This window comes from Scylla paramamosain, chromosome 45 (assembly GCF_035594125.1).
Source record: "Scylla paramamosain isolate STU-SP2022 chromosome 45, ASM3559412v1, whole genome shotgun sequence".
NCBI lineage: Eukaryota > Metazoa > Arthropoda > Malacostraca > Decapoda > Portunidae > Scylla > Scylla paramamosain.
Window position 1 is genome coordinate 5,448,083 of NC_087195.1, and position 16,918 is coordinate 5,465,000.

The window sequence follows — 16,918 nt, forward strand, 5'->3', positions numbered from 1 at the left end:
CAATTATCTCACCAATGACAGAGCCTTGTAAACACCATACTGCCTCTGTTACTAGTCAGTATGGCAAGAAAAGCTAAATGGAACACACGAGACACACGGTCCCAGAGAAATCATGCAATCACTGCTCCTTAATAAACACTGCTGGGATAACAGACCTAATCTAATCTAATCACATGGCAATTTCTTGAAGCTCCCTCAAGGAGTGGCCTCTCCTTACCCTATGGAGCACCAGGTGTCAGCATTCCCTTCACACTTGTCCACTGAGTTCCTGTAGGCAATGAAGGCGTCGTGAACCTTCCCCAGGGCAGAGTAGCAGCGGCCAAGCAAGTACAAACTCTGGCCACTCTTGGGGTCTGCCTCAATGGACTTCTGGAGGTACTGAACGGCTGTGAGTTCCCGGTATGACTTCTCTCCTAGAGTGTCAACAGTGTGGTACATCCATCCTAGCTGGCGCTGGATGTCTGCCCGTAGATGGTTGGGCAAGTCAGCTTCCTTCAGCAGGTTCTCGTAGGCTTCCCGCGCACACCTGTGTTTGTTCTGCAGCTCGTACAAGTGTGCAACATGAAACTGGACTGTAAGGAGGAGGAAAATGTTTGGCTGTGAGAAGGTTGTTGCTCTCACCTTAAACTGAGAGGAAATGATGAACATATAATGTGACTCCTCCTTGTCTCTACTGTGTGATAAATGTTCACATTTCACATAAAAAAACACTGCTGCTCTGAAGAAAAGTACTATAAATAATACAAAATCATAATTCTCCTGAACCCACTAATCAATAATGAGGATGGCCATAACACTGAGAGTTTTACTGGGGAGCAGCTGATCACCTTAGAAGACAGGTAGGAAACAAAGTTAATGACAACAGCAGGCCCCAAACACAAATTATCCAAGTTATGGTTAATTAACAGCAATCATTACTCAATGGCGGGATGAGCTCAAACATCTTAGTGTTCCACAACTGAAGTTAGTAAATCTATCAGATGATGTCACCTGACACTACAAGTAGCCACATTGTCCACCAAGCACTGCTCCACTGCAGCATATCTCAAACCGGCCTCAATAACCCAGGGATATGTCAAGTAAAGCCTGCGCCACTCACTCTCAAGCTTGGAGAAGGAGGATGGGCCGGCGTCAACGAGGGCTGACTGGAAGTGTTTCAAAGACGAATCATAGTCACTCTGGACTTTGAACATCAACCCCAGACGCAAGTGAACCTCATTGGCGCGGCTGAAGCCTGGATCTATGTAGAGAACCTGCTGGAATGCCTTGATTGCCCTGTAGAGAGAGAGAGAACACTGTTACATTTTGTTTGCAGGAAGTGTAAAGTGAAGCATTCTTATTCTTAATCCCAATCTGATTCAAGTGAAATCCGTGAGTTAATTTTTTGTTCTATCATGTAACTCATACTAGAAAAGTTATTCAGATGAATACTATACATTAACTGAAGTGAGCCTTCTTTGCACAAAATATTAAATGGAACTGACACTGACAACATAACAAATTAAAATGTTGCCAAGTCCTATACTAAGAACAATGCCAAAAAAGATAACAGCGCAACTAATTAAATAAATAAAATAAATAGCAATAATAACTAATAATAAGAAACCAGTTATAGTTTTACAGCCCAATTTCACTTTCACAAATCCAACGTACCGGTCAGACCCTCGCATTAAACAAACACAATGGCTATGTCAACAGCCTCGCATCCCGGCTCACTCATTCAGCAAGTTCCTGCCACTACCAGTTACCGGCGCCCGTCTCAAGTTACCGCGGCACGAGCACACTGCCCGGAGCGCTGGCTGGCTGGGAGCTTGCACCGGGCCACAGCTGAGTAAGCGACTAAAACTTGTGCCAGGAACATCCCCAGGCGCTGCGTCACTCCACACCTCTTGCTTAGGTTCCGGTCATGTCCCCGCCCCTCTCCGTTTAACGCCCCCGCCCACGCAACGTTTCCCGCTACGCCAACATCCGTTCCCAGTAAGAGGCCTCGCGGTGAGTCACCCACGTGGTCGTATTAATACACCCAGCACGCGTGTGACTGCCACCGCCCGTCATTCTCCTCGCCCCCACACGCCTTCCATTAAAAGACACGTAAATCACTGCTAATGGCGGGGTGAATAAACGTGGGCGAATGGAAAGCTTTCTATTATTTCTTCATACTGACAAGAATCTGCTTTCTTGAAACTGGAAGCGACAGGAAGTGAGCCGCGGCGGCAACAATTTCCACCGTAACCCGACAGGAATTACCAAGCTTTCTAAATTTCCACTAAGTTTAAAAGCGACATGACGGAACTCCCTCTCCTCGTCTCCCCCAAAGCACACGCCTCCCTCTTTCTCCTCTCCTCTTTAACCCTTCCCTTCTCTCTCTTTTCCCAGGCCATCCCCTCTCTCCCTTCCCCCTCCCCGCGCACGCCACTACCCTGCTCTCCCCATCTCCCCTTCCCCTGCGCACACGAGAACCAGCCCCCATCCACTACCCAGTCAACAGGTGGGCGGCATCATATCGGGATATCCTGTCCAAACGGAGGTGGGTCAAAACAGAATCTCTCTCTCTCTCTCTCTCTCTCTCTCTCTCTCTCTCTCTCTCTCTCTCTCACACACACACACTAACAAAACATTCTCACATTCGGCCACACAGGAAATAACTCTACTTTTGTATGCCTAATTTAAAGAGCGATATCGTAACAAAATGAATAAATAAATAAATAAATAAATAAATAAATAAATAAATAAAATAATAATAAAAATTACTACTACTATTACTACTACTACTACTACTACTACTACAACTACTACTAATAATAATAATAATCACGATGAAATATAATCCTCGCCGTTGGTTAATATTTAAGATACAGTTCAGACAACATTCCTTCAAGTAGTACAAGTTGCAGGGGCAGGGAAGGCGGTAGGGAGAGAGAGGAGAATTGGGAATGGTAGGTAGGTAGTCTTTTTTTTTTTTTTTTTTTTTTGTGTGGGGCGTGCAGGGTAGCGAGGGCTGGCCAGCAGGGTATGGAGGCTGCTTGACGGTGACCTGTATGTCGCGAGGGTATAAAGGACACGCTGTTTTGGGGTACTCAGGGCTGTCTACACCCGCACCCACCCACCCATCCACCACACCGCTCTCCGCTTGCCTTCTGTTCTCTCTCTCTCTCTCTCTCTCTCTCTCTCTCTCTCTCTCTCTCTCTCTCTCTCTCTCTCTCTCTCTCATAAAACACTACGTAATCTTCCCGAGCTGCAGTGAGGCGGTCTGCGAGCACCATCCTGTTTTGCCGTAGTGTTGAGGCGTGTAAGCGCTGACTTATAAATTAATGCCAGCTGCGGCGGCCAGTCTGAACTCCGTGTTGACAAGGCAAGCGCTAGTACTGCTGACAAAATCTGGCCCGCCAATGCGATGCGTCTCCCTGGCAGCGGCACACGACCGGCCCTGGCTTGGGGATCATTGGTATGCACCGCACGGACTTAAAACCCACTCGTGATGACTCCTCAGACGCTCCAGTCAACAAACCCGGCCTCCCTCTGCTGTATTTTAAACCCCCGCTCTGTCTTGCGCGTAACTTCAACACACACACACACACACACACACACCTCAACAAGAGGAGTAGGCAAAGGGAGGAGGGGAGAGGAGGGAGATGGTAGAGGTAGTGGTGGTGGTGGTGAGGCGAACTCCACAAGGTCGCGCCAGTAATATTCTTGCCATTGTTTTCGGCATAACAACTTGAGACACGCACGTTTGGCAGTCGCGTGGAGGGATGACATAAATTAGCCTCCCAGCCGTCGTGACCCTGAGGAGCGGCTCAAGGCGGTGGTCCACGAGGCGGCGAAGGCTACAGGTGGTGGCGGAATGGCGATAACAAGTGGCGGTGAGCGGCAACCATCGCGACGCCATGCCACACTCCCCCAGGTTATTGTTCCAGCTTGTCTAGCCCGCCCGGCCCGTCCCAGCCTGCTTCCCTACTCACCTCCCTCCCTCCCGCTAGCTCTCCTCACGCTAATGCAATATATTATTAAGCACTCTATTGAGAAGCTCCATTCATCTGGTCCTTTTAATCAGCTCTTAAACTCAACGCATCGCTTCTGAATGCATGACGTGGCCTTCTCAATCTCGATGCAAAGCGCTAGTCACGCGGGATTTCTCTGACGTTTAATAAGTTTCTTCATACAAGAGCGAAATAGCCTGTTACATCACGCAGCAAAATGAACAATTACAAGCAGCAGCGTGCGATAACTTTTAGATGCAAAACACTAATTATGCAGGATTTCTGACATTTAATACCAGGGATTTTGTTCCTGCGAAAGCGAGATGAGAGCTTGTTAGTTTACATCACGCAGCAAAATGAACAGTTACAAGAAGCAGCAGCGTGCGATAGATAACCTTTTTCAGCGTGTAGCTTTTTCCCTTCTTTTTTTACCAATAATCTGATATGACAGCACTTGCTCCTACTTGCTGAGAATGTTAGTATACAAGGACTGGTTACACTACCCGCTTGTGCCTTCCATAACCCTTCTCTGCGGGCGGTGGAGGGGTGACGAGAGAGGGAGGAAAGGGAGAGAAAGAAGAGAAGAGGGACGGACGGAAGGAGGGATAGGGGGAAGGGAGAGAGAAGAGGGAGGGCTGAGAGAGCAGTCTTCCTCCTCAACCCCGCTACATAGCCCGTGCCTCCCCTTTCCCTCCAGCCCTCTCCCCCCATTTCCTCCACGCCTCTCTTCACCCCTGCATTATCCTCGCCCTCCCAGCGTCACCACCGCCACCACCACCACTACTTCCACTGCCTCACCAATCAATCAGTTACTAAGACGATGCGTTTGAGTGGGCGTACACACACACACACACACACACACACACACACACACACACACACACACACACACACACAGAACGGATACAAGAAGATAAAACACTTCTATTTTCGTGCACTGCGGAAATGTACACTTACTAGCTGTAGTGAAAAGATTTTAAAACATCATCATAATTCCTATAACTCGTTACTTTCTCTTCCTTTCTCCCTGCCTCCTCATCACTTCCTGTGTGTGTGTGTGTGTGTGTTACCGGGAAAGAGCAGATGATTAGCAAGTACACAAAGAGAAGGCAATAATGTAAGTCAGTAACGCTAGTATTGATTTTTCCTCTCTCTCTCTCTCTCTCTCTCTCTCTCTCTCTCTCTCTCTCTCTCTCTCTCTCTCTCTTTCTCTCTCTCTCTCTCTCAATCCATTATCATGAACCAATCAGCAAGAGAGAGAGAGAGAGAGAGAGAGAGAGATGAGAGAGAGAGAGAGAGAGAGAGAGAGAGAGAGAGAGAGAGAGAGAGAGGAGAGAGAGAGAGAGAGAGAGAGAGAGAGAGGACTTTTCCCCACATGACCTACAGATGGGGTGCCATAAACTAGGAAGGGGATTCGAACGAGACCTTTCCCTAACCAGGAGCCACAAACTGCTTTCCAGGGGGCGCGGTAGGGGGTGGGGGAGCCCTTGTGGATTCCTTACGGTCATACACACACCACACACGACAACCCCCAAAGCCTGTTAACTCACATAGCACACGCCTTGGCTAGTATGGGGAAACTAGCTTACGTGTCAACAGCAGAGAGAGAGAGAGAGAGAGAGAGAGGAGAGAGATAGAGAGAGAGAGGAGAGAGAGAGGAGAGAGAGAGAGAGAGAGAGAGAGAGAGAGAGAGAGAGAGAGAGTGTGTCAGGAGGGAAAAAAGTTCTAAAAAAAGTTTTCATAAAACAAATGAAGAGCTGAACAACGTAATAGTTTAAGTCTTTATTCTTTACTCTGCTAACAACTTGATAACTCTCTATATTACTCTAATCATGAGTCTTCCATCCTTCTTCTGTACTTCATAACTGTCAATTTTACTTTTATCATCAGTCTTCCATCCTTACTCTGTGGCAATAATTTGATAACTATATCCTACTCTCTTATCATCATCTCCCTATTAACATGCTGACGTCAAATCTCGGTTATCTTAGTCAATTTTACTCAAATCCATGAAGCTATTTATTAAACTAGAGATATATTTTAGTCATCCACCACATTAAGGAGAACCAAATCTCTTTCTAACTTTTAAAATCCTCCACATTATCTGACGACTAATTAAAACTGTACTTTTTCTTCATCTTCCATCACAATATTGTCTGAGAGCAAAGTATCTTCCAAACGTCTTTTAAAATCTTCCACCTCACTGTCTAAGAACTAAATCACTTACTATCTTGCTTTAAAATTATCCACCCACACTATTTAAGAATCAAATCTCTTACGAACTTCTTTTAAAAACCTAACCAGCACACATACTAAAAAACCCAGCACAGTTTGGCCTCGTAAACAATAATAACGAGACAAATAGGAGGCCAGGCCGATACACAGGATGTTAATCAAGATGTGATAGGTGGGTCAAGGTATACAGTGGAGTGATGCTGTGGAGTGTGTGGGATGTTGTGTTGTGGCTCCGTGAGGTACTGTGGAGCGTGAGGTGGAGAACGTGATGTGGATTAAGGATTTGTGTGAGAAGATTCCGTTTGTCTCGTGTTTAACAATAACTGTGATGAGGAGAGAGAGAGAGAGAGAGAGAGAGAGAGAGAGAGAGAGAGAGAGAGAGAGAGAGAGAGAGAGAGAGAGAGAGAGAGAGAGAGAGAGAGAGACTACCATGTTCTCTCTCTCTCTCTCTCTCTCTCTCTCTCTCTCTCTCTCTCTCTCTCTCTCTCTCTCTCTCTCTCTCTCTCTCTCTCTCTCGTTTCATTGTCAGCTGATTTTTTTCATTTCCTTTCAATAATGAGAGACAAGGAGGAAAAACGGCTTCATAATCTCTCTCTCTCTCTCTCTCTCTCTCTCTCTCTCTCTCTCTCTCTCTCTCTCTCTCTCTCTCTCTCTCTCTCTCTCTGGAAACTTCAAACACATCCTCTCAAACCTCAACAAAACAAACTCACTATTCTTTATCATCTACGTTTGCCAAAGTCACTCGTTTCCTCCCACTATTTGCACCAGTCCAGTAACTTTGCAAGGACTGGTGACTATTGTGCAAGGTAAGTGTTTTGTCGATAGCAATGTGCACAATACGCCATTACCTGCTCTATGGGCGTTGTGTTATATGTGCTTCATGATATATTGAGTTAAGGTACTGATGCGTGTGAAGGGTTGTGGTGTGTGTGTGTGTGTGTGTGTGTGTGTGTGTGTGTGTGTGTGTGTGTGTGTGTTTGGGTGTTTTTGTTGAGTGAGTGATGAAAATATAGCAACAACCACGATCATAACAACAGTAATGATTCAGAATGATACAATCAACAATATTATGAAGTCTTTTTGCTGCGTCACCATTCTCTAACACACACACACACACACACACACACACACACACACACACACACACACACACACACACACACACACACACACACACGTGGACTTAATTTATGTGCACATATGTAAGTTAAAAAGCGGAAAATAAAAGCGTACAGAGAGAGAGAGAGAGAGAGAGAGAGAGAGAGAGAGAGAGAGAGAGAGAGAGAGAGAGAGAGAGAGAGAGAGAGAGAGAGGCATATAGCAAAATATGTAAATATATGATGTGTATACCATTAGAATTTCTCTCTCTCTCTCTCTCTCTCTCTCTCTCTCTCTCTCTCTCTCTCTCTCTCTCTCTCTCTCTCTCTCCGATTAAGCTCCAAAATCACGTGTCATTTAACGCTACGTGGCTTTCGTCAATTTCCGCACGCACACACACACACACACACACACACACACACACACACACACACACACACACACACACACACACGCACACAAAAGCTCGGAATAACTCGATAAAAAATTGACATAAATAAAAAGCAAACTTGATTCCGGTCGATGTAAATGATTTCCTATTGTGTGTGTGCGTGTGTGTGTGTCACTCATCCCTTCCTCCACTTGCCCGGCCCACACACACACACACACACACACACACACACACAGTCCCCATCCTACTGTGTGTATCTTACCTGACCAAACCTGCCCCCCACCCCCCACACACACACACCTGGCCATTCCCCTGCCCGGCCACTTTTACCTACCTGCCAACACCTCTATCCCCCCCCCACACACACAACACTCCCTGACTTAACCCTGCATCCCTTACCCTGCTTCCCCTTCACACGCACACACAAACACACACGTAATCCCAATCGGCCACACTTAACCTACCTAACAGTTACTTGCGTGTGCTCTCTCTCTCTCTCTCTCTCTCTCTCTCTCTCTCTCTCTCTCTCTCTCTCTCTCTCTAAGTAGCGGTATACACAGACAGCAGCACACAATGTCATCAACCCCGTAAGAAAGGAACTTTGCCACGCCCCCGCCTCCCGCACACCCCCCCCTCCACCCTCCGTACTCCACGACCTCTCATTGGTGGCCCGGCGGAGCGCTCTTCCCAGCTCTTCCCATCCCCCCTTTAAAGCTGGCGGCGCTGGTGGTGGTAGTGGTGGTGGTGGTCTCCGCTCCTCGCCGCTAACAAAACTAGGTAGGGGTTTCTATCACAAATGCAGAGACACATTTTACCCGTCCACAGAGCTCATTCCCTAATTCTTATTGATTCCCCGGCAAGGCTACTAACCCAGTGGCCACGTGCATAGACGGACAGCCAGCCAGCCAGCTACCCACCCCTCCTACTACTGCTGCTAACACCGTCCCCTTCCCTGTAAATGACCGTGTTTTGCCAGTCCTCCCCCGCCCTCTCCGCGTCCCCTCGCCAACACACGCCAGTCTGTTCATCGTCAGTAGTCACACATGCACTCGCACACTCAAGGCCACTTCTGAGCCACGCTCGCTCAAGGACGTAATCATTCCACGGGCGAGATATGATCGAAAGATTACTCAACCGCTGGAGAGGCTAAACAGATCGCCCTATCACTGGAGAGAGATGTAAGGGTTACTTCACGCGATAAGACAACAGACGCACGGTTCCGCAGCGCTAAACGTGTGACGAAACTAGCGAGATTTTACTTCCCTAACTAAACTGGGCTAATTTTTTTCCAACACCACATAACTAAAGTGATTTCCTCGAGGGCAAAAGCGAGAGGAAACCCCAAAATACAACTTTCCCTAGCCAAAACAGGGGGAAAAGTTATCTCAAAACAGAATAAAAAGATTTACAGTTTCCCCACAACAACAACAACAACAACAACAAAACGACGAGCCTTGACTACACATAAAACAAAAGAAATCAGGCATTTTGAGGGCAAGGCGATTAAAGACCCTCTCTCTTCCTCTCCCTCGCTCTCTCAGACTTGTATCCCCAGGCAGTGGCGGGGCGAGACAAGGCTGTAGGGTTCCCACAGGACTGTAATAATGAGGGGGCGAGGGTTGGGAGTCCCTGTAAACCCCAGCTTGCCAACCCTCGCCTTTGTTCGTCCCCAGGTCATCCCCCTCCCTCCCTCCCCAGCAAGGCCAGTGACCCGTCTTACGCAGAAAAGGCCCACCCACTCCTTACACCCTTTACTCTCCCTCCCTTACCCAGCATCCTTATGTCTGTCTATATATACATTAGTGTGTTATATTAGCTGGTGTTACTGGTTATGTTAGTAAATAGCCCCCCCCTTTTTTTTTTATCATCCTACTGTCCTTTTATTTTTTCTCTTCGTCTGTGCCTCCTTATCCTTGTCTGTCTGTCTTTGTCTCTAAGTAGGTGTAGTATAGGTTATATCTTCGCTATACATCCCTCATAGTATCGTAATGGGTAATTGTGCTGTTGTTTGCTATTTCTTTGTGTTAGTGATGTTTTGGTGGTGTTTCTGTATTATAACGACGACAATAACAACAACAATAATAACAATAATATGTCGTCTGAAATTATTTGCCATCGTATTCCAAGGTTGGTTTCTCTTTTGACTCTTTTCATTAACTCATTTCCGTGCTTTCATTTCCTCGACTTTCACTACTATTCACCAAGATTTTTCTCCCTCAAAATTTTTTCTCGCCTTCCTGTTTTTTTATTTTTTTTTTATTTTCCTGTTCGTCTTTTCACCACTTTTTACATTAAACTTTCATTATTATTTTCTAACATGCCCTTTTTATCGGATCTGCTTTCTCTATAATTTCATTTTTTCTTAATTTCCAAATTCATCCCGGTCCTTTCCGCTAATTTCAATCTACATTTTTTTCCCAGCTTGTCTTTTTTATTCATCACGTATATACTCTTTTACGTATTTAATTTCATACTAACTCAGAATATTACAGCTCTAAATGTATTCACTGCCTTATCTCTCCCTGATAAAAACCCTCACGTATCAACGATTTTCTCCTACAATTCGCCATCTTTTCAGCAGCACCACTTTTTTCCAAGCTCTTTAGAAGCCCTGGCTAATGATGCTTATTTATCGTTTGACTGTTATCTCTTCAGCACCTACACTTGCACTTTGACCGTTATCTTTTCAGTACCTACACTTATGATAAGGCTTTTCATATTTTTAAGAACGTTATCTTATTTACAGCAACGTTCAATGCTATGGATTTTTTTTTACGGCAGGTCTTAGTAGCAATGTTCAATATTACTTGTTTACTTGTTTATTTACTCATTTTCATATTTAATTTTATATCTTACGAAATAGTAATCTTTTCCTATTTTTAATTTTTTTTTATTTTACGTCACATTTTTTAGTAATAGTTATTTTTTTCCGATTTCACGTTGTCTATAGTAGTAGTAGTAGTAGTAGTAGTAGTAGTAGTAGCTAATTTCCTACCTTTAATATGTCATCTTTCACTTTCACTTATCTTTCAACACGATTTTTTTTCCGTGGTATCGTGCCGTGCCTCTTCTGTCCCCCCAAAGCAATCACCGCTGCCTGACTTCACATCTATCTAGTGTTACTCTCCTGGCAACTCCCGATGCTTTTCTTTCTCATCACTATAGCCACGCGCCTTGCCTCTGTATGGGGCATATTCTGAAACACTTCCACACTACATCTTCACTACTTTCAAAAGGCCCTACATGGGTTTTTTAAGAGCATTTTTATGGTTCTGGTTGTAGATTAACAATATTTTGACTTTATTAACAGGATAAATAGTCTTGAGGACCCAGCTAATTATCTTTGTGGCGTTTGAAAAGTCATGGTGAGATGAGGAGAGAGCAAAGCGTTTCTGATTACAGGCCTTTAACTTGGAGCATGTCACCCGTGCACCAACTTGGGTATTTGTGATCCTTCATCCGTATTTGGTACCCCAACAACAATAACTTGAAATAACATAAAAAAAAGTAATTAATAAAATGTGAATGACAAGAGAAAACAAAAGAAAACAAGCGAGGCAATAAAACATCAAGCAAAAGCAGAAGACAGAGTCGTCGAGACGAAGACCACTACAGCTCCGCATCAACATCAGCCCCATCTCTACTAATACTGTACATGTGTAGCGTCCTCTCGTAACGTTGTATTGCTGATTTTCTCCCTTGTTAGTGCTCTGTCTTTACTAATACTGCTTCACGTTACCTTGAGCACCTTCCCCTGGACTGGACTCTCTCTGACAGTCCTCGGTTCGTCTCATATTAGCTATGTTCTTAAGTTTCTTTCCTAAAAATGTTATTGTTATCTCTTACACCATGACAATTTTTATATACATTACCACTGTCTGATATTACTGAACTCATTTCCTGTCACCAACGTTGCTTATCAGCCTCCCTTCCTGAAAACTTCAAAGTGTGAGTCTTGCACCACTCCAATGCTCAACCAGTGTATTCCACCAGCAACGTTCTATCGAATTTCCTTCATTAAAACATCACTCTTCTCTTCTAAAGCCAAGCATCCATACAGCACCTCCTGGCTTTGACTTTTCCACTGCAACAGACCATCGCAAGGCACGTATCCAGAAACGCTTTGTTCTCTCACTACGAGTATCTTTAAGGGCCACAGAGATGACTAGCAGAGTTCTCAGGGCTGTTTCTCCTGTTAATAATGTTGGAGTCTAGTTAACACGTCACTAGAACCGTAAAAAAAAAAAAGCACCCTTGAAAACCCGTGTAACCTTAATTACAGCCTTTGAAAGTAGGGGAGGTGCGGGGCAGACGTGTTTAATAAAACGGGACTAACTTGCTTTTCCCGCCCGCCCCGACAGTCCCGCCAGAACGTCCCTCTCACCGTCTGGCAGGCCGCGACGCAAGGCCCCTCACGGTTTAGATTTGGGCCCCTGCCAGACGGCCCTCACCGTGACCCTGACGTACCCTACATACCCTGCGGGGGCGCCAGGATCCGCCTCGCAGGACCAGTGCCGCCGTCAGATCGATGGCGGCGTCTGGGGGATCGTGGCGAAGGAACGGAGGTGTTAGCGAGCGAGCGGCGACACCCACAGGCTTCAAGGTCACGGCCAGGTGTGAGTGCGTGTTGTCTTGGTACCCATCTGCCGCCGACACACACACACACACAGAGAGAGAGAGAGAGAGAGAGAGAGAGAGAGAGAGAGAGAGAGAGAGAGAGAGAGAGAGAGAGAGAGAGAGAGAGAGAGAGAATGGATGTCCACGAGCATCAACACGAGAGTTACGTAAGGCGCACCACCACCACCACCACCGAGTCAGTGACCCTGTGTGAGGGCGGCGGCGGCAACTACCAGTAGACCCCCCTACCCCCAATCCCAGGCAAAGAACACCCCTCCTTCCCCACCCCTAAGGCAAGACATTCCCTTACCCCCTCCCCTCCCCACAGGACCCAACACGCAAGGCAAGCCAGACAAACTTGTTGAACCCCCCCCCACAAACACAGTACCAGTCATATTCCTCCCCCCCTTCCCCGTCCACCTTTACACGGACCCTGAAGTGTATTAAAAGGACAAGGAGTAACAGTTAGATGAATAATAAGATGCTTCACTCAAGTCCCACACGCACGCACACGCACACACATAAACACACATTTACTTCTCTCCCTACTCAATCCTTACCAGCTTCTTCTGTCTTTTCATTCACATTCATTCAAAGTTTATATCAGCTCACTATTCCTCTAATTTCTATCTTAACGCATTTTTTCCAGCTTGTCTTTATATTCATCACATACTCTTTCATGAGGCTCTTAATACATTCAGTGTCTTATCTCTTCTTAACTGAAACCCTCACGTTTTTCTACTTCATTCCAGTCGTTTTCTCTAATTTTTATCTTTACCAAATTTTTCCAGCTTGTCTCTTTTGCATAACACGCAGTACAATATAAATATACTCTTACCTAATGAGAACAACCAAACATAAAAAAAAGAACGAGAAAAAAACTTCAATAGTAAATCACATCACCCTTTGTAATACCATAGCTGTAGTTGACATTCTCCAACACCAAGTTACTGGAGTCTGACAGCCTCTGAAGGACATAATGGGTATAGTTTAAGACACTTCATGAAAACCTACATAATCTTATATATAAACTCATACATGGACTGCCACGTGTAGGCCTGATGGCTTCTTGCAGCTTCACTTACGTTTAGAACTTTAGTGAACGGAAAAACCACGTGGGAGGAGAACAATATACCATTCCACCTTTCCCCCTGGGGGCGTGGAGGAGGCCAAGGGGAAGGGAATCACCACCATCACAACCAGGGGCAAAAACAAAGATTCCCCCAACAAAAAAGGGTCCATGACAGTCCCTCTCCGACCCTTACGTTAAAAAAAGGGAGGTATAAATAACTAAAAAAGAGAGGAAGGTTCCTGCCAGATGTGGAAGGTGATGTAAAAAAAAAAAAAAAAAAAAACGAAAATAAAAAAGGAAAAAGAAAACGTTCACTTTTATGCGTTAGACAACCCTGGGAAACACACACACACACACACACACACACACACACACACACACGTCTATTTATTAAGTTCACGTTCATCTGGTTCAGTGTGTGTGTGTGTGTGTGTGTGTGTGTGTGTGTGTGTGGCAAGGACAGAAGGAATCAAGTTCACTAGAGTCGCGTGAGCTGCCAAGAATCAGGCCATTTATAAACACAGAGAAAAAATAGAGGATGTGTCTATGCTTGTCTGACTAAGGGAGGCAAGGCTGGGACAGAATGACGTGGCAATGAGTAACGAAGGGCAAATAACTTCACAAGACAAGGGGAAAAAAAGTCTAACATACAAATCTTCTAATGCAAAACGATTATCCTTCCTCCCATGCATTGTAAAGCTTCCTTCCTCTTCCTTTTCACTCGCTATGCATCACAAGACTCCCTTTATACTCTCCCACGCACCGCCAGCCGTCCTCCCTCCCTCTCTCTCCCGCCATGCACTCTTCACCTGTTCTTCAGCGGGACAAATATAGCTCTTTAACTCATGACCGGCGGGATGCGACGTGCCAAACTCGCGCGAACCCAACCACGCCACATTTAGCAAGTTTCAGCCTCACGGGAAAGCGAGACATGGCAACCTACTCTCTTCTCTCCCGTCCCCCTCCTCGCCCATTGTCCTGCCGCGCTGCTACCTCAACCACCATCACCAGACTCAGATAGTAGATATTTCAGCTCCCGTGACTTGCTGTATCAGTTCCCATATGCCTGCGTGTTCACTGCCTCCTGCCAGTGACCCAGATACCTGCCCTAACCTTGCAGCACATACACATGCCCCCAAGCCAACCGCCTGCAGAATGTGTGTCAGTTTTCACCGGTATAAACAAACTGGAAGGTCATATTTGCATAATTATATCCCCCATCGCCTTGACTCACATTCAAAATACTCTGCCTGGCTGATTAGCGGTGCCGGGGTGTAATTCATGGCTCGTTTCCTTGGGTGTGTCTCAAGGTAACAGGTGCTGGCGGCGAGCGAGGAGTGGGTGAGGGCCTGCCTGCATTCTGGAGCACCCCGCGGTGATATGATGTAATATAGCACTAAAGGGAAAACTCTGATATGAGAATTGCATGAAAAAATGGTGAACTAACTACTTTGACGGCACAGAAAAGTGTTAATTTTCAGGTAAAACAAAATGAACACACACTTTTGTGTTTTGATCACTAAGGCTGGTTAGTTTTTTTTCCGATAGCATCCGGTGATGAGTCCCGGGCTGCATTACTGGGCTGGCCGAGCACGTGTGAGCCTATCTAGCCCTGTGGACCTGAATGGAGGCCTACGAAGTGCAAGATAAAGGCAAGATGTGTCTCTTAAGATATGGCCTCGTTGGTCTCAACCTATACTCTGACCTACACGTGGCTCCTGTGCTAGCCTGCCTCTCCCTGCCCTATGCATCTCTGAGCCCGAGTCCATGTGAACCGAACCGCCCCCCCCACTAAAGTCCTACACGCGGGTCCTGTCGCGAGGTGGTGTCCTGTGCGGGGTGGTGGCAGGGCTCCCTCATCCAATACTTCCAGGATATGCCTCCACATCCGCTACCCACTTCCAGATTTTCCTCACTGCCGCCACCCGCCGCCCTGCCCTACACACCCTGTCGTCCGCCCCGACACTACCATCCCCGGCCAAGCCTAAAAATGAGAGTAGAAGGCGCTGATAAGATAAGATTGGACTACAAGGTGAGAGTGGACGGCCCCACGCCAGGCAGGGACCGAGATCCAACGCGCCAGTACGGTAGGCCGCGGGGCGACCAGTAGGCCTAGGCGGCGCTCTCCAGGGAGACTCAAAACGGCCGTTAGACATAGAATGGGTAGACTTCCGCGTCTCACCGCTCACGGCAGACCCTGCCCTACCCGCCCTAAGGCGCTCCACCACCTCACCCCCTCACTCTGCTGCCTCCCCAACACTGTCGCGAGTCAAGAAGCGTCGAGGCAGATGCTGCTAAGACGCTAAAACAAATTAACTTGGGAACAGTGTAGCTAGTCTACCGCGCGGCCATCTCTTACATAAGCAATCTTGCCATTTAAATGCCAGCCCAGCGGAGACATTAAACTTTCGTGGCCACCTTTAACGCAAGGCATTGTTGCTGGGTGTGCGCCCGCCGCCCACGTCCACCCACACAGGAATGACGCCATGCACTCGTTAATGTTTTCTTTAGGTTCCTCTTTTAGGGGAAAACAGGCCTGTGTATGGCCTGTGCGGAGGTGCCACGTCACCCGCACACAGCAGCACGCGCATCTCTCGCCTTGCATCAGCCTCCCGCTGCCTCTCGGGCCCTCAACGTTACCAGAGCGCCACCTAAACGTTTGCTGAGACACAGCAGGAGGGCGGGCAGGGCAGCAAGCAGGGGAAAACATTCAAGACATGGCTAGGAAAGAGGTAAAGAGAGGAGGGCGGCGTTGCCAAGTTATCCCACGCAGAGTGAGGAAGCGACTAGTCTCGCCAGGGTGAGCGAGGCGAGGCGTCTCGGGGAAGATCACGTACGCTGGTCTAGGAGGGCGCCGCGGCACTACACAGTACAGTGTCACAACAACACTTACCAGGCAGGCTAATGGATCACGGGGCTGCAGGGGAGAAGGTGGCTGTGGCGGCTTGGCGGAGTACAGAAGCTTGGGTGTTTTGTAATGATTGGCAGTGGTGATGGTAGTGAATGTGCTTCCCTGAACACTGGCAGTGGTGCTGGGTGACGCTGGCTTCACTTGTAATACCTACGAGCTACACGTCCTCGACTTGAGCACAGAATCAGGAGATCATTGGATGGGGCAGTGATGGGGTGACATGAAGTGAGGCTGTTCCTCGTCGCTGTCCGAACGGTTCCTTAATGGTACTGTCTACTGTCTAACACGCACGCACATACAGACATACACACACAGCGGAGGGGCAATCTCCAGCACACACACACGGATCAAAAAGCTTGGAGAGAATCGTGGCAGGCTGGTAGTGTGTACAGCTTTGGGCCTTTGTCCTCTAACGGGGCTGCCTACACCTCTTCCTCTACGGTCACTCAACTCAACACTCGCCTGTCTCAACTTCTCCCTCGCTACTCTCTGGCGCCACTCGCACTCCGCCGGACACACAGGGGCGGGTTAAGCACTCGGAGTCTGGCAGTGATGCACATGAGTCTACACGTGCGAAAGGGTCCTTGTCCCGTCCCCGCGGTCCGCGCCGACCC

General features: G+C 47.1%; 1 protein-coding gene across 5 annotated transcripts in view; it reads right to left on the reverse strand.

Moving 5' to 3' along the window:
• Positions 1 to 16,918, reverse strand: part of LOC135094529 (lysine-specific demethylase 6A-like) — a 145,469-nt gene that overhangs the window by 8,226 nt on the left and 120,325 nt on the right. For 2 of the 5 annotated variants that reach the window (XM_063994708.1, XM_063994706.1), the window contains 2 exons: positions 1,100 to 1,275; positions 218 to 572 (listed from right to left, as the gene is read on the reverse strand). In XM_063994708.1, coding sequence (XP_063850778.1) covers positions 218 to 572; positions 1,100 to 1,275 — 531 coding nt within the window. Of the gene's footprint in view, positions 1 to 217; positions 573 to 1,099; positions 1,276 to 1,653; positions 1,861 to 16,286 lie in introns of those variants that run through there. The other 3 variants (XM_063994711.1, XM_063994710.1, XM_063994709.1) reach the window with 3 other exon arrangements.